The sequence below is a fragment of the Embiotoca jacksoni genome, unplaced genomic scaffold (genome assembly GCF_022577435.1).
Source record: "Embiotoca jacksoni isolate LCO1_2020_lvr unplaced genomic scaffold, fEmbJac1.0.p SCAF_51, whole genome shotgun sequence".
In the NCBI taxonomy this organism is placed as follows: Eukaryota; Metazoa; Chordata; class Actinopteri; family Embiotocidae; genus Embiotoca; species Embiotoca jacksoni.
Genome location: NW_027185405.1, coordinates 610,704 through 632,851, shown reverse-complemented (window position 1 = coordinate 632,851; position 22,148 = coordinate 610,704). Strand labels below are relative to the sequence as shown.

The following is a 22,148-nucleotide window of genomic DNA, read 5'->3' as shown; positions in this document are numbered from 1 at the left end:
ATGAATAAAAATATAAAGATACACCACCACACAGGCAATTGTGTTGTGTAACTTGACATCCTGCAGTACTGCTAACAATCCACTAGATGTCCTACTGAAACTAAAATACAGAGATCCCTTCATAGTCCAGTAAAATTTGCTTGCTTTAAGTTTTAGTTTTTGACTTATGTGGTATTTATTGTTTGTTTTCATGTGATCACAGCATTATTCATCCTGAAGTCGTCCTCGGAGCTCATTTGTTTAACAATTAATTAATTAATTAATTCATATTTTCTTAAATATTTGTAATATTTGATGCCTCCACTGTCCTAACTTGATTGAGAAGTTCACTCCAACAAGTGTGAGACCAGGACAGAGGGAGGGCTTTGATGAACAAAGATGGATCACAGTGTTTGTTTTTGATAATTATGCTTGGGGATGTTGGCTTGGACCTGATCCTCGAAATTTGTTGGAGGTCAAACGGAGTCAAATATAAGAGCTTGGGATGTTTAGAGGCTTTATTGGCCACTGTGCAACTGGGGTTCATTGAGTTCGGGGCTACCAGAGGTAGCTTTATCAACTACAGTTGAATTTGGGAGGCTAATTAGGATTACCAGATGATACGAGGTTTCCCAAAAGGGAGTACTTGGTTTGACCAGAAGGACTCTGAGGGACCACCTCTGTCCAAGGAGGCACTTGGGCCAACCAAATGAATTGATCAGAGGGGTACATGGGGGATACCACCAGAGGGTAGTTTAGCTGGGAGAGATTTTATTGGCTGAGCTTGAAGGACTCTATAGGGAGTGCCTGCACCAGCTAGACGGCTCTAGGGAGAGGTTAGTCGCGATATGGAGGACTTGAACCAATTAGAGAAGTGTTTGGAGGTCACTTCGGATGACTGATGATCAAGGTATTTGTCTGTTGTGACACTGCGTTTAGCATGAAATTTGGAAACACATAAATGATGGAATGACTCAACACTCTTAGAGAAATTCTTGAGAATTATGCATGTTTTATTTAATTAATTTAAAAAAAATGTTTTTTCTTGGGAGTATTAAAGGTTACAGAGGCCTTGAACAGGTTTTAAAATGAGAATAGAGAACACGGTAAACTCTAATCGGGACAATAAGCATTGTTTTTAGGCCTTTTCATAAAACGTTAAACATGTCGTAATTCACTATCAGAGACTGTAAATGTTTACATGGTTATATGCTGATACAAAAAAAAAAAAAAAAAAAAAAAAGTTCAGACATGACTGGATCCTTCTGGGCTCTGGTAAATTGGAATTTTTTTGTATTGTAAAAACTCAACATTTTCATCAGAGTTGAGAAGTTTGACAAACAAAAGCTTCAGCAGCTGCACTTGATCTGAGTTGCTCCATTTTTGCTCACTGCTTAAGATGTCTGCACACTCGGCGAGTAGAGGAATGTGACGATTGTACTTCTTTCTGAAAAAACTGCTCAAGGCTTGTCCTGGCTAATCGATGGACAAGACGTGGCAAAGAATAGGTGAAGTTGTGTTTCGCCACATTAAGTATTGCTTCAGCACAGGAACTCGGGTTTCAGATTCAGAGGGTGATAAATGGGGAACTAAGCAAATTCCTGCCCATGGGTCCCAAAATAAGTTCAGTCCACGATGCCAGTAAGGAGGCGACATGTTATCAGTCTCCACGTTAAGCTGAAGTCACCAGCTGCTCATGGTAGCTGCATATTTAACAGACAGATATGAGAGTGGTATCAATCTTTTTTCTTTTTTTTTTCGAAAAGCATTTTCACACCTGACGGTCCGAACCGAGCTTTTTTGTTTTTGTTAGCTCGGAAACATTTGATTGGACTTCACGTCGCAACTTTTACTCTGACGTTGTTGTTGTTGTTTCATTTAATGCGCTTGGAAGACTTCTTAGTTTTGAAAGGAGAAAAATTAATGAACAGACTACTTCTCAGTTTCTTCTTTTTCCATTTTTAATGAGTGATGATACGGTTGCCTCGGTGTCCGTTAATTTGTCCAGAAAGTGTTTTCACACACTGCAAACGAACCGTGGTTCTGTTTGATCCGGACTGAAACCACCTCATTTTGCACCTGAAGCTAAAACAAAAGTTCCTCAAAGAAAATGTCTGGCATCTTTCAACCTGGGACTTGTTCCTATTATTGTGTCCCTTTCTGAACATGTTCCAGCCTCCTCGAGCTTTTCCAAGTACTTTTTAGATACTTAATTTGCTTGTGTCAGTGTTCAATCAAAAGTAAACAGAAATGAATGGATGGATTAGCTATAGTAGCAAATATGGGGATGTTTTAAATTGCGGCTAAATGTTGCTGAGCCTGCACTTCTTGCCTGCTGCGACAATAACATGATCAGCAATAAATAAATAATTCTATATATTATTTATTATAATAATGTAGCGTGATGTCAATTTAATTCGTGAGGATTAAATATTGCTCTTGTTATTAGAAGGGGCACCAGTCCAATATTGGACAAATTATCAATTCAAAATCAATATAAAATCAGTCAATCATAACCTAAATGAGAATTCTCATATCGGAACTCAAATTCTTTGATATATTCAGAAAAATACCACCATGACATAGTTGGGTCTAATTAAAAAGGATTTATTATATAACTTCTCATAGTAAATTCGCCACCCTGAAGAAATGAACCGGCCTCCTTTGTGACGAGTCTTGAACACGAGCCGGAGACGGGTCCAGATGGTGTCGCTCAGACGTCCGGTCAATGGAAGTCGAATAATGGGGGTTTCCTCCCGTTCTCTGCTTCCGATCCGTTCGTCTGGCTACGATGCTGGCCCAAAGATCCCGTGGTGTACGTCACGTCTCAGATAGAGAGATGAAGGAGAAGAGTGAGAGAGAGAGGGGTGAAGTAGGGCGGAGAAGAGTGAGAGAGAGGGGTGAGAGACATCGAGGAGTCGAGAGAGAGAGAGAGTGTCCCCTTGTGGCAGAAGTTTGGGTTTTTATGAGTTAAAAGGGGTAATAAGAAGGCCGGCTCCATCATCGGCTACAAACTGGACAGCCTGGAAAAGGTGGTGGAGAGGAGGACGCTGAACAAACTATTATCCATATTGGATAATCCTGACCATCCTCTCCACCTGCTGCAGGGACAGAGGAGGACGTTCTCCAAAAGACTCCTCCAGCTCTGCTGTCACAAGGACAGATACAGGAGATCATTCCTGATACAGGAGATCATTCCAGATACAGGAGATCATTCCAGATACAGGAGATCATTCCTGATACAGGAGTCATTCCTGATACAGGAGATCATTCCAGATACAGGAGATCATTCCTGATACGGGAGATCATTCCTGATACGGGAGATCATTCCTGATACGGGAGATCATTCCAGATACAGGAGATCATTCCTGATACAGGAGTCATTCCTGATACAGGAGATCATTCCTGATACGGGAGATCATTCCTGATACGGGAGATCATTCCAGATACGGGAGATCATTCCTGATACAGGAGTCATTCCTGATACAGGAGATCATTCCTGATACGGGAGATCATTCCTGATACGGGAGATCATTCCTGATACGGGAGATCATTCCTGATACGGGAGATCATTCCAGATACAGGAGATCATTCCTGATACAGGAGTCATTCCTGATACAGGAGATCATTCCTGATACAGGAGTCATTCCTGATACAGGAGATCATTCCAGATACAGGAGATCATTCCAGATACGGGAGATCATTCCTGATACGGGAGATCATTCCTGATACGGGAGATCATTCCTGATACGGGAGATCATTCCTGATACAGGAGATCATTCCAGATACAGGAGATCATTCCTGATACAGGAGATCATTCCAGATACAGGAGATCATTCCTGATACAGGAGATCATTCCTGCCGACCGCAATAAGACTGTACAATAACTCACCTCTGGCAAAATCCATCACATAACAATAACACTGTTGTCTGTGTTTCTTGGTTGTTTGTATATAATATATATAGATATATACTGTACTGTATATACTGTTTATACTGTGCATTTTATATTTAATATTTTTTTATTGCTATTTTATTGCTTTTTATTATTCTATTATTATCTTATTGCTTCCTGTATGCTGCTGTAGCGAAAAAAAATTCCCCTTGGGGATGAATAAAGTAACTACCTACCTACCTAATAACGAAGGGCCAGAGCAGTTTAACAAAAGTTCACATGTTACAGGATGTTGGGGTGAAGTCAGCTTGAATGGGAGATAACGGGGGAGCAGATGTGGTTCTGGCACTTTGTGAACAATACTTCAAAGCGGGTTCGCTACAATAACGATTATTTTGATAATCTAATATAAATAATCCTAAAAACTGAGTTGTTGGTAGAAATCTCATCGAGGTTGCAGCATTGGTCACGTTTCGTAATTTCAAAACGCAAGAGATGGTTTTGGGAAGCAGCGAAAATGAGTTGAATAATTTAGATAAAAAGTTGTTTGGGTTACATCTGTACTGTGTTGCAGTATGATAATATTCCTCACACACACACACACACACACACACACACACACACACACACACACACACACACACACACACACACAAGCTTTACTTTTAGGACTTGTGTGAAAATCTGATGACATTTTATGTCACGTTTATGCAGGGTTATAGAAAATTATAAACTATAACTTGTGATAGAATCAGATTTATTTCAGCATAAATTGTTTATTTCAGTGTGTGAGAAGCTGTAACGCTCCGCTTCATCACCATGCCACCATGCAGTGGGCATCTGCATGGTATTGGCAGCCCTCATCAGTCTTGATTCACGGTTGAGATGGTTATCTGCATGTTGCACACACACACAAGCTTTACTTTTAGGACTTGTGTGAAAATCTGATGACATTTTATGTCACGTTTATGCAGGGTTATAGAAAATTATAAACTATAACTTGTGATAGAATCAGATTTATTTCAGCATAAATTGTTTATTTCAGTGTGTGAGAAGCTGTAACGCTCCGCTTCATCACCATGCCACCATGCAGTGGGCATCTGCATGGTATTGGCAGCCCTCATCAGTCTTGATTCACGGTTGAGATGGTTATCTGCATGTTGCACACACACACAAGCTTTACTTTTAGGACTTGTGTGAAAATCTGATGACATTTTATGTCACGTTTATGCAGGGTTATAGAAAATTATAAACTATAACTTGTGATAGAATCAGATTTATTTCAGCATAAATTGTTTATTTCAGTGTGTGAGAAGCTGTAACGCTCCGCTTCATCACCATGCCACCATGCAGTGGGCATCTGCATGGTATTGGCAGCCCTCATCAGTCTTGATTCACGGTTGAGATGGTTATCTGCATGTTGGTACAGCTCTACAGAGACAATATGGTACACAAGTTCAACATGATTGTCTTCTACCCACCCCTGAAGACAGATATCGATCAATGAAATGACGCAAATCCTGTAAACACAGGAAGCCCTTTTAAGGAAGTGAAAATAAAGAGCGTAAGTAGATTCTGAGGAAAAAAGAATTGCGCAATCACTTCCAAAGAATCCTTTGCAACTGAACTGTGAATGTATAAAAAGGGGTGCAGAACAATGGGACTTCAGTCCTGCATGCTCAGAGAGCTGGAAGAGTTCACATTACTGCAAGCCTCAGGAAGTCTTTTGCTTGTGCTTCACTCCTTGATTTCTTCCATTTAAGATGGGGATGAATCGTGCAACCCAGTGCTTCCTTCTCCTGGCCTGCGTGGTCGTTTGCACTTCAGAAAGTAAGTCTGAATTTATTGTGTTATGGAAAGCTTTTGTGCCCGTATGTTTGTTTTGATAACGTATCTACATAACCAACCCGGTGTTGAGGCAAAGCGTGAAATGGACACGCCGGTCCACGGCAGCTAAACGTGAGATAGCCACGCTTTGGGCTGTCTAGACGTGAAAGTGACACATTTCGTAAGCGTGAAACTTGCACACACGTGAATGTCATGCGACGTGGGATCATGTAACCAAGGTCCCACAACAGACATGTTCAGACCAAGTACAAAGGACGTTTTTTCTTTTTCTTTTCTGGAACTTGATTCCAGGAGGTGACATGTTTCTTGAGTTTTTTTTTTTTTTCTAACTCCAACCACACATTTTTGCTAAAAGTTTAATTTCCCTGTAAATCACATGGCTCTGAGCATCCATTAAGGTTTAGTTTTCATCCACTGCAGGAAAACGTGCAAGTTTTCAGCCCGAAGCGCGACAATCTCCGTCTGATATCTTTGAAACGTGAGAGATGCGACTGCTATTTCTAAATTATGCCGTCACCTTTTTACAGATGGCATCGGCTGCAGGTGTGTAAAAGTGAGCAGGTCCGTGAATGTCATCTCCATCGCTGATGCCAAGGAATACCTACCTCGTCCGTACTGCAGCAAGCACGAAGTCATGTAAGTGACTGCAGCAACATGCAAATGAAGAAATAAATTTAAAAAAAAAAATCCTCATTCATAAACAAGCAATGATTAGAAGGCTGTGTTACATTAAGGTTTTCTCTTTCTCCTGCAGTGTCATCCTGAAAGATAAGAGCACACGGTGTCTTTCCCCTGGAACCAGATTAGCCAACGCAATCCTGAAAACCATAAAAAGGTAAGTCAAGACTGAAGGTGCAGATTCATTCACCTGCGTTCAACGCAACACGGGCCAATCAGAGAAGAGAGCGGTAGACAAACAATAAAGCGCATGGGAAATGCATTCAACCTCCATGTGTTCACTTTGACATTCATGCATTTTCTCACGCGGCAAAATACTGTTTGCTGTTGAGCAGCGGTTCTCAACTGATGGGGCAGGGACCCCTGATGGGTCACACGATTAATCTGAATGGTCATTAAATTATTAAAAGAATAATAACCATAATTTTTTTATATATATATATATATATATATTTCTGCCTCATAAGGTTTATTCTATTTTATCTTATCTTATTTATCTTATCTTATTTTATCATATATTTGCCTGTTTTTAAGTGAACTGAGAGAATATTCGGCTTGTTCAAGGCTCTTTAATGTAAGAAAAGGAAAACTGTCATTCTTTGGAGGTGACCGGCCATTAAGGGTTGGAAATCAAAGCTTATGTTCAGCATATTTTGAGAGTTTTATAACTGTGGGTTCAAAATAGTTGACCATGGTATGTTTTTCTTCGCAGGAACATGGTGGTGAATGCTGCTAAGTTGGAAACAAGCGGCCCCAAAACAATAACGACATCAGCCCTGGTGACGGTCACAGAACTACCATCATCATCATCATCATCATCATCATCATCATCATCATAGACAGCTGCTTTTTTTTGTTTACCTGCGTAAAAATAATGAACTCATTAACCAGAAAGAGAAACGCAGCTTCCAGCATCAGAGTAAGTTTGGTGCAAAATATAAAACTGATAGCAGGATGAATAAAAATGTGACGGAATCCTTCCTTGATATGTGATCATAATGTGAAGTAAATTGCTGCATCAAATGATGCGGAGTATGAGAAGTGTTTATTGTGCAACTAGTGTGGCTGAAAGGATTTTTTTTAAATAATTTTGTATCGATGTGAATGTGTATATCTGCCATGCTTTTTTTTATATTGCTTTTGCCAATTATAGTGTACAACACTGCCCTCTGATGCTGTTGAGCACATATAAATACATTTTAAAAAAAGTTGTTTAAAGCAGCCACTGAAATTTTCATTTCATTTTCTCCCAAATCCAACCTCTAAGTGGCAGTATTGTTATTCGTATTTTCTACATGCTTTTTTTTTTTTTAACACTTCTATGTATTCTGTTCTCAAATTATATAACATTTTCCAACATGTACTACTACTACACACTGACCTGTAAACAGGTGTTGGTTTGTATGGTCCAATAATCAAAACACTGACTGTTTACAGACACCAACTTGTACACAGTCAGTGTTAAAACAAAAAGACAAGAGGCAGAATCAAACCAACGCGAGTGTATTTAAAATTGTATTTAAAATATATTTAAAGTAACGTATGTAAGTTCAGTAACAGAATGTTTGAAGTAACGTTACTTTCGTGACGTACATAAAGAAACTTTCATCAGTAACAATTCAACCCAAAACCTGCATCTTCCTCTAAACCGACCTGAACCGAGTACTTTTGGTGCCTGAACTTTACCAAACTGTGTCGCCGTGTCACAACGTTAACCTTGTCTTTATGATTGTTACCATGACGATGGAGGTTCTCGTACCGTCTGACAGCCGTTAATGTTGTAACGGCCTCCTGAACTAGTGGACCACTAATAAGCCCGTTTATTTGGGGGTCACGGGTGTGATGATAGCTGAGAACACGCCGACCACTCATCCGGTCGCCACAACGACAGTCACACTTTCTGTCTTTACTCTTCTTCTCTTTCTTTTGTCTTACAAGAAGAAGAAAAGTGACGACTCTGTCAACACAGCTAAAACCTGCACTGACTTCCACCCCAGCATCGCTCCATCCATGTCCTTTACTCTGGCCCGTAAGCAACATGCAGAAGTGAGTCACACTCTGACTCCTCACAAAAGAGATAAATTTGAAGAGATTCTACAAATATACAAAATACGTTTTATTTACTCGATTTAATAACATCAGCAACAGTATTTGAGGACTTTGAAGCGCTGTCCTCCATCACCGAACAGTTCAGGACAGAACCAAATGGAAACTTTTGAAATCCACAAATCCCTTTGCCTTTGGGATTATGGTAGTTACATTTACTTATTAATCCGGTACTTTATTAAACCACCATGGAAAATATACAGTATTATGTTCTTTTGATTGTAAAAGTCCCCTCGAGTTTGTTCACAGTTTTGCCGAGTCATCTTGTGCGACATCACTTCACTTCTCGCAGTCATGCGGACTCGAGGCATTTACCACATTCATGACCCGAACGTCTCATAAGAACATGTGCCTGTAATCATAAGGAAGAAATATTTCTCAAGTCCAAACTGGAAAAGATATCAGCTTTTTTTGCCAAGGTGAATTGTGGGTTATTTTTTTTGGCTGCTTATTTGTTCATTTTTGTCTTTAATCTCTCTGACAGATTATAATATTTAAAACTTTAGGTTCAGATTCAGGTGGATATTCAGTCAAATAACTATTAACTGTATAAAATTTCTGTTTGAAATTTCTATTTGAAAATGTTGTTAAACAACAAAACTATAAACGACAAGTACGTTTCTAATATTTGGCCCGCAGCTAATCGAAAAACATGTCAAACAAAACAAATTCATCCCAAAACAACCTTTTTTTTCCTCCCGCAAAACATCCCAACTTTACAACTCAACATCAGACACACACATTACACAAGTTGTGTTCCTCCGCCTCAAATACATCACATTTAGCTCTATAACTGCTTAATGCTCAACTTTGATCACTATAGCTGACTGTGGTTATCTGCCCCTCTTAGCCAAGAATGATAATGATTAAAGTGATTAATGTGAACCAACGGTTTTGGGAACTGCCGTTGTGAGTTCAGATTTTATCCTTCACCATATTGCTCGTTTAGAGCCAGATCTGACTCGATCTGATTGGGAACCCGACGACGCTTTTTGCTTTTTGAGCCCTAATATCTAATTGATGAAGGGATTTGTAGCAGGTCTGAGCTACCGTGGGGTTCCGTTGAGACAGACGACACACTGAGCCACCACGTTTGGTCTCTGGTTTCTTTTATTTCGTAATTCACTCCTTCACGACTGGGGACGGCGCTCTCCTGTTCAGTCTCCGAGCGTCCGGGTTCTGGGCTGCCCCCCCTCACCAAGTCCTGCTTATTTATATAAGAGCAGACCCAATTTTCCCCAATACAGAACAGCTATGTTAATTATCCTCCTCCTGGCACCGTTCCCTGAACCACTCCTCCCACTCTCCCCTGCAGCTGAGCTAAACCACACCCCGCCACCACAGGATTATTCTCAGATGGACCAAAAGAAAATTAATAAGAAGGAATGACTTTAGTTAACAACACTATAATGACTAGTGGAAAAAAGGTATTGACTTTGTATCTCATGAGTGAAGTTCAATGGGAGTCTATGGAGTCGGAGCCTTTTTGGAGCCTCGGTGGTATTGCAGTTTGAGGCACTTCTGCACTTGGCCTAATTTTTCAGACTCGGAAGCTACGTCCACTTTTAATATACAGTCTATGGGCCTGGATACCAAAACAATGAGCTGAAAGATGCTAAAATATTCCACAGAGCTCGTGTAACTGCAGGGTTGTTGTGAGGTTTCCTGTCTATGAGAGTGACACTTTTTAACATCACACAGTGACGTAAAAACATCGATTCAATATCCCACAAATAAAAGAAGGGTTGAACGAAGACACATGCAGACCTCAAACTAAAAGAAAATGAGAAAATAAGGAAAACTTTGTAAGAAAGAAACACCTGTTTCACATAGTAACTGTATTGTCTAGAAAAAGGTCAGAAATGGGTAAATACTCAGATTGTGTACAGAACTGCAACTCATGATCACTTCATAATTTTTCCTCTTTCAGATTCAGACGTGGGGGAAAACCAAGAGTTGAATCCGTCTGTAGAGCTGCGACGTAGCAGAAAAGAAACGTCGCCGTCCAGACAGACGTGCTGCTTCTGTGTGACTCGTTTCTGTGGCTGCTGACCGCGAACACGCCGTCTCTTCACCTCGACATGGACTTCTCGTTGCTCCCTGAACTCACCGTCCCATGACTGCCTTCTGCTGCACATGTGAAAGCACCAAAGTGAAACCACACACACACACACACACTCTGGGTTTTTTTTTTTTTTTGTGTCAACTATCCAACAGACAGAGAACACATGATCACTGTGTATAAATACTGCTGTGTAAGATTTTGTTGTCAACCGTCACAACAGAAATTCTTCTGTGTTGGAGAAGTGACAGATCATCAGCCACCTAAAACAACATGAAGCTCTTCGTCTTGCTGACCTTCGGGACTCTTCTGGTCCTCATCCACGGTAAGAGACACACCAGATGGAGGGTTTTTCATGTGACTAATCATTCATGTTAGTCTCACTGTGATATTTGAAATGACAGCTTCGATGTGGGTCGTTAGACGAGCTATTAAAACCCAGATTAAGTAGGTTTGTTTGTTTGTTTGTTTGTTTGTTTGTTTGGGTGAACCAGTTGGTGGTGTTTGTTTTTGTGAGAATCTGAAAGCAGGAATGAGCCATTTGAACTTTATTGTTTCTTCTGGAGGGACAGAAACAAGGCAAGTTTTTTTTATGTTCAACAACAAAGTAACTAAAAAAAAAAAGACATCCAGACAAAATGTAAAAGCAATATAAGACTAAAATTCATTGAAAGGGGTTAAATAGGAAAATAAAATGATAAAAAGAGTGAAAGTTACCATGCAGTGTAAGAAAGGATTGATTATTTCATTTAACAAAAAGCCAAACAAATGTCCTCGGTCTTAATTTAAAGGGACTGAGAGTTGCAGCAGACTTGCAGTTTCTGGATGTTTCTTTCAGATATGTGAAGCATAACTTGAATCCATGTTTAGTTTTAGAGTGAGGACAGACAGCTGATCTGTCTCAGAGAACCTAAAGGGTCCCGTCAGCTCATGAATTTGGGGGCAATGCAGCTGCTTTATGAGCTCACAGCAATATTTTAAAATGAGTTCTTCAAAAGTAATACAATCCAATTTGTAAATGTCTCCGTAGTGCACATACAGATCAGCAGGCAAATATGATGCAAAGCTTCTTTCCTCATTTTGAGATTAATGTGTTTTGGACAGAAAAATCTAATTAACTAAACTCTAAAAAAACAAATCTCAGTGACTATAGACACACCATCCTCGATGACGTGATCATTTAACAACAAAATGAAAAATCTGTTTGCAGAGACTGAAACTTTCAAATCAAAGCTAATGAAATATTTCTGCTGCATTACATTAAAGTAACTAGAACTACTCCAAAAAAAATAGATGCAAGCGAATCCAAATAAGTTTTCATATGGTTGTAAAATAAAATGGAAACCAGTGGCTGCTTGAACAGGAAAGAAATGTTTCTGTTACTTGTAGTTGAATGTGCACAGAATAGTAGAGATTTGATTGGTTCATTATTGACAAAAAAAAAAACAGATGTGGATAAGTTTAAACAGAATTTTCTTGACATAAAAGTGCCTTTGGAGACCAAATAATGGATCCACCAATGGGCCAAAGGAATTAAAATGACGCAGAAGTGACCTTCCAAACCTCATCAACCGCTGGCGGTTTAAAAATGTATTACCGCCTCTCTCCCCAACTTTTCAATCTCGGGTAAGAAAGGAGAACAGCTTTTCATCAGCGTGACCCAGACTTTTTAAGCTTTATTAAACGGGAAGTTTACTGGAGGACAAAAAAATCAGAAGTGTGTCACAACAAGAGGGCTGCTGGTTGTGATGAAACGTGCTGTTAGAAAGTGAAGTTGTCAGCAATTTAATCTGCAGCTGTGACTCACATCATCACGATGAAGGCAGCAGAAGACAAAAACCTGCATTTGTACAGGATGATTTATGGCAAATATGACATTCAAATTAAGCAAATTCTTCTCATGCATGACTGATATTGTGTTTGCTGCAACATCTGTTGCACGAACTGTAAACATATGCATGTTCTGACCTTTCTTACGTAAACAACAGATACAAAAATAAAAACTCGTCTACAAGTGCACGACGTGATTTAGGAACTCTTCCCCTGAGTTGTGTGTGTTTTCTGTGTTTCTGTTGACGACAGGAATGCCGCCCATCAGCCGCGACTACAACACGCACTGCCGCTGCCTGCAGGTGGAGTCCCGGATCATCCCGCCGGACAGCCTGCGGAGCATCAAGCTCGTCCCCACGGGGCCGCACTGCCCGGAGATAGAAGTCATGTAAGTGGAGTCACACCAGCAGATTATTAACGTCATAAGAAGGGCTGCAGCTAACACGTTTTTCAATTTGTGGGAAAATAATATGAATAAAACAATTCAAATGATTGGTGGCTTGTCAAAAAAAATACATATTTAGGAAGCGAGGTTGTTCTTGAACTCATGACTTTTTGTGGTAATCTTCTGGATCAGAGCTGGACTGGCGAGCGGGGAGAAGGTGTGCCTGAATCCTCGGTCTTCCTGGGTCAAGAAGCTGATCCATTTTGTTCTGGAGAAACAACTGAATCATCAGGGAGGAGCACTTAACAAGAAACAGGCATAAACATGGACTTTCAATTCCAAAAAAAAAAAACACACTGCAACGAGCCACAAGGTTTCACTAACAGGGAACAATATTTAACTTTAGATATACGTTTTTGTATTATTTCAGCTTCTTCTTCCTTTTTGTTTCAGAATTGCATTTCTACTGAATGATAATATTTTATACACATGACCCAAATACTGTCGATTATGGAAAAATATTTGTTAAAGCAGTGTGTGTAGATAATCACCTGTAATGTCAGAGTGCTGGAAGACGTGTGTGAGCATGGATTATTTAATTGAGCTTGTTAGGTAGGTAGGTATATACTTTATTAATCCCCGAGGGGACATTTTTTTTTTTTTTTTTTTTTTAAAGTGGTATGATTGTGTGGAAAGATTGATTGTATGAACTTTTGAAAGCAGATGTTGTCGCCTACTCGCACTAAATATGAAGTAAATAAGTCTTTTTGGTGAATTTTCCTCAGCAGCAGCAAAAAAAAAGAAGAAGGTCAACACTTGTTTAAGAAGGAAAACTAGCGACTGAAAAATCTAATGTGAGGCTTTAAAAAAAGAAAATCAGGCGTTTGTTTAAAAAGTATGTGTTTTTGCATTAAATATTGCACCTGTGTGCTGATGTGAATCCTGTTGTTGTGTTTGGCCACCGTGTTGAACAGTGTTGTTGGAGATACATCAAACTAGGAAAAACTAAAAACTAGGCTAACTAAAACCGTTGTCCACTGAAGTCTTTGTTCCCGACCACTGAGTGTTTTTTAAAAATTGTGTTTATTGAAGGCCAGCAGCTTTCGGCATCTTTTTTTTAACGCTGCACTCGTTCCTGCCACCAGCCGTCCAATCACAGTGAAGGAGGGGCGGGACAGCCCTCGACCCTGGTCGCTGATTGGCCCGCCCTTCAGAATTCATGAAAGTTCTTACAGTTCATTATTAACGAGGACATGAATGTGTGTACCAAAATCTAATAATTACATGTTGATTTGATTTTTGATTTGATTTATTTAACAAAATCCAAAAATTCTGTGCAGTGCAGGGAGCAGCAAAAAAAACAACACTGGGCTTATTCGAAGCCTCCAGATGATAATGTTAAAAGTTTACAGTTAAATAAAATACAAACTTTACATGCAGAAATAATATTGCTACATAAAAATAAAGGAAACAAATAACAACAAAATACAGTCAGCAACAATCACAGCAAAAACAATAAAGTCAATATAAAACCAAAAATATTTTGATTTTGATGTTTAACTCCGAAACCACAAATGTCGGAATTGAAAAAGTTTGACCAACGTCAACAGAAATGTCCGTAAAACATTGATATCCTGATATTTGATATACATTTTAGTAGAATTAAATTTCCCTCCATGGACGGACACTGACATCATTAACAAAACATGTAGCACATGCCAAAGCCCACCATCAAAGGTTATCGGTCACATTATTTTCAATAAACAAACTTTCAGCCACAGCCATCATCACAACCATTTCACAAGCTTGACCAAATATTTAGCATTTCACCCGGTGCCCTGTTGCTCTGGAAATCTTAATATCTGAACCGCTGGAGATTTCTACACAGCTACACAAATACTGAGATTTTCAGCAATCAGTTTGATGCAAATGGGGTGTGTCAAAATAACAGCACTGAACTATTTCAAGAGCTAAACTACTCTCCCGGTTTGTTTATTACTTGGACCGCAGTGCAAATATTATTATTTCAAATTTCACATGCTTTATAATTTAAAACACCCGTTAGGACTTTTATAAATGATTTAATGAATGTTCAAATGTACATAAAAAACATAAAACACAACAGAAACAGTAGAAAATCCATCCATTGTGAATACATAACATAAAACTGCCACTAATACAGCCTGGATTTCAGTGACTATAAACTATGAACACGGTCAGTCGGGGCTGTTAGAGCACCAAAAGTGTTGACTTTTCCCACGCTAATCTGGGAGAACTTTAAACGTTCTGTCTGACGAGGCTGAGAAGAGATTTTTTTCAAAGGATTTGGACAGTGAGATGCAGTTCTCTTCCAAAATATTTCTGAAATTGCACAATAACCTTGTTACTGCTTATCTCACGAGCGAGGAGTTATAGTTCTGCAGAAGTAGAGTGTGTTTATAATGTTGTGGACAAACTGATAAAATCACAAACCAGATGTGGGAGGGGAGACGCAGAACAAAAGACAAAGTGTCTTCCCAACAAACTGCATGGACCTTGCCAAAACAAGACCACCGGGAGATTGTAAACAAATGTTCTTCAGTGTGGTTTGTATCATTTTCCTGAAGAGAAGAGATTTTATAAGAAATCCAGCGTTTTGGTTTCAGTGTAAAAACTATAAATATTAAAGATCAGACTTAAACAACAAGTGTTTCTGTTAAATCAGAGTCTCCCAACGTCCCCTCAGGAGGAGCTTCTTTACAAACAGTGGCATTTAAAGGAGAACTTTAAACCTCTCGCCGAGTCCGTGTCGCAGGAAGCACTGGTAAATCACCCGGTGCGACGACGTAACCCTTCCCCGGAGGGAACCACGTCCGCAAGGCTTCTGTCCAGCTGCCGGTGTCGCAGAAAGTCACCAAGATGTCGAACACTGCGGACGGAGAGACGCTGCGTGAAACCAACAGAGATTAGACACATCTTCGAATCTGACCGCCAGATGACAAATGTGCTGCTTGCCTTGGTTGACTGCCAGAATCTTGGAGTGGAAATTTTTTACGTTGTTTCGCTTCACCATGTACTCGTCCACGGGGAGTCTCGCCGTGCGGACGCTCAGCTCTCTGGCTCTCGACAAGCTCAACTTCTGCAGGGGAAGAGAGAAAAAGAAAACATCAACACGACCGCCGGTACAGTTTGCATTTACAATGCATCCGGAAAGTATTCACAGCACTTCACTTTTTACACATTTTGTTATGTTACAGCTTTATTCCAAAATGGATTAAATTCATTTTTTTCCTCAAAATTCTACACGCAATATCCCATAATGACAAAGTGAAAATAGTTTAAAATTTTTGCAAATCTATTAAAAATAAAGAATGAAAATATAACACGTACATAAGTATTCACAGCCTTTGCTCAATACTTTGTTGAAGCACCTTTGGCAGAAATTACAGCCTCAAGTCTTTTTGAGTATGATGCTTGGCACCTATTCTTGGGCAGTTTCTCCCGTTCTTCTTTGCAGGACCTCTCAAGCTCCATCAGGTTGAATGGGGAGCGTCGGTGCTCAGCCATTTTCAGATCTCTCCAGAGATGTTCAATCAGGTTCAAGTCTGGGCTCTGCCTGGGCCTCTCAAAGACATTCACAGAGTTGTCCCGAAGCCACTCCTTTGTTATCTTGGCTGTGTGCTTCGGGTCGCTGTCCTGTTGAAAGATGAAACTTCGCCCCAGTCTGAGGTCCAGAGCGCTCTGGAGAAGGTTTTCATCAAGGATGTCTCTGTACATCACTGCATTCATCTTCCCCTCCATCCTGACTAGTCTCCCAGTTCCTGCCGCTGAAAAACATCCCCACAGCATGATGCTGCCACCACCATGCTTCACCGTAGAGATGGTGTTGGCCAGGTGATGAGCGGTGCCTGGTTTCCTCCAAACATGACGCTTGGCATTCAGGCCAAAGAGTTCAATCTTTGTTTCATCAGACCAGAGAATTTAGTTTCTCATGGTCTGACAGTCCTTCAGGTGCCTTTTGGTAAACTCCAGGTGGGCTGTCATGTGCCTTTTACTGAGGAGTGTCTTCCGTCTGGCCACTCTACCATACAGGCCTGCTTGGTGGAGTGCTGCAGAGATGGTTGTCCTTCTGGAAGGTTCTCCTCTCTTCACAGAGCAACGTTGGAGCTCTGTCAGAGTGACCATCGGGTTCTTGGTCACCTCCCTGACTAAGGCCCTTCTCCCCCGATCGCTCAGTTTGGTCGGGCGGACAACTCTAGGAAGAGTCCTGGTGGTTCCAAACTTCTTCCATTTACGGATGATGGAGGCCACTGTGCTCATTGGGACCTTCAATGCTGCAGACATTTTTCTGTACCCTTCCCCAGATCTGTGCCTCGATACAATCCTGTCTCGGATGTCTACAGACAATTCCTTGGACTTCATGGCTTGGTTTGTGCTCTGACATGTCAACTGTGGGACCTTATATAGACGGTGTGTGTCTTCCCAAATCATGTCCAATCAACTGAATTTACCAGGTGGACTCCAATCAAGTTTTAGAAACATCTCAAGGATGATCAGTGGAAACAGGATGCACCTGAGCTCAATTTTGAGTGTCATGGTAAAGGCTGTGAATACTTATGTACATGCGATTTTTTGTTTTGTTTTTGATTTTTAATAGATTTGCAAAAATTTCAAAAAAATGTATTTCATGTTGTCATTATGGGGTATTGTGTGTAGAATTTTGAGGGAAAAAATGAATTTAATCCATTTTGGAATAAGGCTGTAATATAACAAAATGTGTAAAAAGTGAAGCGCTGTGAATACTTTCCAGATGCACTGTATTTTATGAATATTTCCCGGCACGCATCAATAGTTTGTACTGTTTGGATCGATGTCGTCGCAAAAAATGAGAACAACTGAGTTTCATTTAACTTTCTGCAACAGAAAGTCAAAAAAAAAAAAAAAAAAAAGTAAAGTCGGCAGTCTGAATGTCACAACAGTATGTAACGCTGATTATTGTCCAGCTTGAATTCAAAGTTGGAGTTGAAACATTTTAGAAATCTGAGGCACTCAAGAAGGTGATTAATTAAATCAGACTTTAATCAATCTCGGCCGTTTTCAACTCAAACAGTTCGATCCCCAAACTGAAGAGCACCAGAGGTGGGTGTGGTCGTCACCACTCTCACATCAGAGCAGCGCTTCTCCACGCTCACGGTTTTTTGATGGAATTAAAAGTTCTTCAATATAACTTGGATTAGGATTGAAATGTTCCGATTTTTTTAAAAGCACGACCACCAAAACAATTCGGCGGCGCGTCGATCACAACTGAAAAATGTTCCCAGAACCTCAAACGGACCCGACGTGTCCGTGTCGTCCAGCTATCATCTGTTTAAGTACCTTCTGGATGCTCTCGTCCACGAGACCGCCGAGGACGTACACTTTGTCGGCGTCTACCGTCTCCAAAGCTGGGGGGGAAAAAAATGGACTCGATTATCATCAGACGAATGAAAAATACGTATATTTTTTTTTTGTAGGCTCTCATAAATCTTACTTTATCTTTGTTTTTAGTGTAAGTGAGGCATTTTAAAATACGTTACTTTGTGAACTGTTATACAGGTAGGAGCTGCTCTACAAGTAATAGTGGTGATGAAGTGGTCAAATGGCGCCCTCTGCTGGCCAAAAGGTGCCTTTTATATTTTTTTTTTTTTTTTTTTTTTTTTTTTTTTAAACAACAAACATCCAAACATATCTGAGGAATTCACCCCGACAGAAGAGCTCAGCTACTGTGCACAGAGACCAGTGATTCAAACATGCACTTAAATTGAATCCTTTAAACCTTCTTCAGCATCTGGAGTGAGGTAGACGACAGTTTCTGGAGGGAAAAGGTCCAGACAGCTTTCCTCTGTTATTTCCATCTGGAAGAAGCCGACAGGGAAAGAAAAAAGAAAAGGGAATCAGCGTGTTTGTGAAAATGTGGACGTGAGACAAGCAGTAATAAACTTCTAGCTGTCCATTAATCAGTGAGTGTCAAAATTAAATTAAATTGTCTGTGGCTGTTTTATTTTGGAGGATAAAACACTTAAAATACTCGTCTGCGGGTTTAACGTCAAAACTTTTGAGTAAAAACCTCCTGAGAGATTTTCTGCTTGAACTCTTCTGTAGGTTGTTGTCTGTTTTTACTGAAACAATATTTCCATCTCTCTCTTGTGTGTCTGTGAATTTGACAACAACGGTGACTTCGACTTCGACAACAATCACCGTGTAGTTGAGGAAGCCGTCGTTCATTCGTACGCACTCTCTGTGGAGACGGCCGTCCTCCGTCAGGTCCGTGAGGAACAGGTGAAATGGGCGCGTCGCCTTCTTGTTGGACCCGTACAGCCGCCTCAGCTGAGCGGCCAGTCGGCTGATCTCCTGCAACACACGCCGGCTGAATGAACGCTATAAGAAGCAGTTTAAAACAACGCGTCTGTAGTTTTGAGGATCCGTTCGTGCGCCACCGACCTTGTCAGACATGCGGTCCGTCATGCTGAGGTCGACGCACAGTTTGTTCCCGATGGACCGAGCCTCCGCCAGACGCTCTCTGGTGATCGCCTTCAGGACCCGTTTGGTGAACTGAGGCCGGTCTGTGCTGCCACCTGCATGAAAACCATCACACAAAAAAGAAAGAAAAAGATTGTTTACCTGAAGCAACCAAAATGCGTTGGTTCTCGGTAACCGGACTCACGGTGGAGCTTCCTCCGCTGCTTCTCTTCCTTCCTCCGCTGCTTCTCTTCCTTCCTCTTGCTCTTCTTCGCAGCCAGACGCTTCTCCCAGTGTTGCTGCTTCCTCAGCACGTTCCTCTGTGGCAGGAAAACACATCAAATTACTACGAGCAGCAGCAGAAAACCCTCAAAAGGTCTGCAGCTGTTCAGGCCGCAGCGTTAATTACAAAAAAAGAAGTGAGATACATGAAGAGAAAATGAATTCATTATGAATCTTTAGTGGAATAAAACTCATTCTGTTGTGAAGTGTCTTGTTTAGACTTCCAGCTTGTTGATGGTAGATTTGTGTTAATCATGTTTGACAGGATTTAAAACGGTTTTTTTATTCAGCGCAACTGGTCAAAAAAATGTCTGAAATCACAGAAAGTAACGAAACAATACAAAAAAATAACCATGTTTTCATTGTGATTCAAATTTCTCAAATGAACCTGCTTCGACCTTCAGATTGTCATATTATTATAAAGACTGTTTTCTGGCTGCTCATCAAACCTGACCAGCATAAACTAAATAAATAGAATAAAAACTTAAACAACAACAACAACAACAGCGCATTTGTTGAGAAAGTCAGAGACAATCACGATGTCGACCGACTCAATACTCTAGAGATAAACACAAACATGTGCGTCGAGGCCTCGTTTTACTGCGTCGCGCTGAAAGCGTCATAAATAAACCGACCGAGTACGACTCGTCGTCTCTGCCCGCTCTGACGTCACCATCATCGGTCTCCACGTTAATGTGGAGCAGATCCATCACCTCCGAGACGCCGTTCAGCTGCCCTTCATCTTCCATCTCAGTCTGATGCTCCTCTTTCTGTCCACGGACTCCGGATACATCACCTGGGAAGAAAACAACAACAACAACACGTTATTTCCTCCTGTGACTTCCCAACACGTCTACGTTTGTGGGTTCAGCACCGAAATCCGACTCTAACGACCCGGTCGGTAGTCAAGTAATGGCGAAACCCACTAAATGAGACATTAAAAACAACTTGTTTAAGTGCAGGCAGAAGAAAACAACGTGCCTGAGCTTAAAGGGGATTTCGCTTCCCGAATTGTATGAGCGGCGCGTGCGAATGACGTCACAGTAAACAAAGTGGAAAGGGCGGTAGAAATAAGATGAATTGATTTACATTAATTTATGAACAGAGTTGTTGTTTGGTTCAGGCGGCCAAAAATAGCTTCTTGGGTATTTTTTCTTTTGCACCGTTTTAGTAATGTTAAAAACTAACTTGGATCACAAGCAGAGTAATAGCTGCAGTTCCACCAACGAGCCAGAAGAGGGCGGTATAAGTGAAGCAGTGAACGAGGACGTGGATCATCTCATTCATGAGTGACGCCAACTTACTAAAATAATAATAATAATAATAATAATAATAATAATAATAATAACATTTGCTGAATTAAGTAAAAAATACTTCCCACACGTTAAGGTAGGAACATTCGTATAATCCCGTTTCGAGTCGGAAGCTACAAAACTGGCGCACATTGGGGGCTGCAACTATCTCGCTCTTCTTAACATAAAGCGAATAATTACGCGTGTTTTCTTCGGTGGCATTAGTTTTATCTCAAGTTATTTTACAACGCGTCACACCACCAGTAAGCCAAAGCCTGCGTGGTGAGGATTGTTCAAGAACTCCACTCTAAATAGACTGATTACACCGCTGTTGTTGTTAGCATCTGAGGCTAACACGTTGCCATGCAGCACCGAGCAACCAATGAGAGACGCAGAGGGAGTGAACAATTCCGTCGCATAGCATTGTGGGTATTCAAAATAAAGCCCGATTTTAGATAGTTTTTACATACAATAGAGGCTTATTTTTCTTTTTAAAGCTGCCACCACGTGGCTGTGTTATGCGTCACTTTTTCTGTGTCTCAAAACGTTGTTATTTTTAACCGACGCGACAACGCGCTTGTCGGGCACCGCGACAGAGAACATCAGGGTCGTCGTCCAAGTAGGTGGGGAGAAGCGTCACCACGTCAAGACTATACTTTCAGGGATCGTTTCTATAGTTACCGACTTGAGAAATGTGTTTCTAACTCGTATGGTCTCGCTCACCACGATGATGAGTTGGTGATGCTCCTCCTCGAGCGCGAAGCGGGCGGAGAGACGTGATTCACTTCAAACGCTCTCCGCCTTTGATGACCGTTCACTGTCTCCTCCGGGGCGATGAGGGGCGGAGCATGATCAGAGTGGTCGCGCGGAATCTGTCAAACATCAACTTAAAGAGTCAACCCCTACGTGTGTGTCGACGCGAGTGACGTCATGATACTTTGGTGTAAAGGATGACGTGTGGTAATTGTTTAACTGGGTAATTTTCGCACGTGGATGAAACGTAAACAAACGGATATCAAAGAATGATTTAAGAACAGTTTAAGATGAAGAGCTTTTTATATTCGAGTTAAAACAATTCAAAGTAGACACGAGGACTTTATATCTGGTCCATATCTAATTAAAAATATATATATTATTAAAGATGAAAACAGTATCCAGACTATATACACCAACAACTTTCACGTATTTTTTATTGTACAATATGAATTATTATTTATATTTGCAGTCAGATTGTGATGATTTAAAAATCAAGAGCTTTTCTTTAACAAAATAACTACCTGGAATCATGTAATCACTTCCTATAATAATTAACAC

At 40.6% G+C, this 22,148-nt stretch overlaps 3 protein-coding genes and 1 non-coding gene across 7 annotated transcripts; 3 read left to right on the top strand and 1 right to left on the bottom strand.

The window, feature by feature from the left end:
- Positions 1-5,556: 5,556 nt before the first annotated feature.
- Positions 5,557-7,621, top strand: LOC138211979 (C-X-C motif chemokine 11-6-like). The gene is made up of 4 exons (XM_069172199.1): positions 5,557-5,704; positions 6,250-6,358; positions 6,477-6,557; positions 7,113-7,621. Exons 1-4 carry the CDS (start codon positions 5,638-5,640, stop codon positions 7,237-7,239), a joined length of 384 nt encoding a protein of 127 aa, XP_069028300.1. The 5' UTR covers positions 5,557-5,637; the 3' UTR covers positions 7,240-7,621.
- Positions 7,622-7,693: 72 nt separating this feature from the next.
- LOC138211980 (interleukin-8-like) lies at positions 7,694-13,810 on the top strand. Its single transcript, XM_069172200.1, has 4 exons — positions 7,694-8,446; positions 10,437-10,893; positions 12,651-12,786; positions 12,976-13,810. The coding sequence occupies exons 2-4, from the start codon at positions 10,842-10,844 to the stop codon at positions 13,103-13,105; spliced, it is 318 nt and encodes a 105-aa protein (XP_069028301.1). The 5' UTR covers positions 7,694-8,446; positions 10,437-10,841; the 3' UTR covers positions 13,106-13,810.
- Positions 13,811-14,072: 262 nt separating this feature from the next.
- trmt10b (tRNA methyltransferase 10B) lies at positions 14,073-21,692 on the bottom strand. 4 transcript variants are annotated; one of them, XM_069172197.1, is made up of 9 exons: positions 21,558-21,692; positions 20,178-20,338; positions 19,466-19,580; positions 19,243-19,376; positions 19,037-19,168; positions 18,578-18,656; positions 18,139-18,206; positions 15,778-15,901; positions 14,073-15,691 (listed from the first exon to the last, which is right to left on the bottom strand). In XM_069172197.1, the coding sequence occupies exons 2-9, from the start codon at positions 20,289-20,291 to the stop codon at positions 15,549-15,551; spliced, it is 909 nt and encodes a 302-aa protein (XP_069028298.1). In that variant the 5' UTR covers positions 20,292-20,338; positions 21,558-21,692; the 3' UTR covers positions 14,073-15,548. The 4 variants fall into 4 exon arrangements, with proteins under 4 accessions (XP_069028298.1, XP_069028296.1, XP_069028299.1 ...); XM_069172195.1 differs by having other exon boundaries at positions 19,000-19,152; positions 21,558-21,691; XM_069172198.1 differs by having other exon boundaries at positions 19,000-19,152; positions 20,256-20,338; positions 21,558-21,691.
- On the top strand, positions 21,481-21,696 carry LOC138212038 (small nucleolar RNA U3). Its single transcript, XR_011179388.1, has one exon. It is a non-coding gene; the product is annotated as a small nucleolar RNA U3 (small nucleolar RNA).
- Positions 21,697-22,148: the final 452 nt, after the last annotated feature.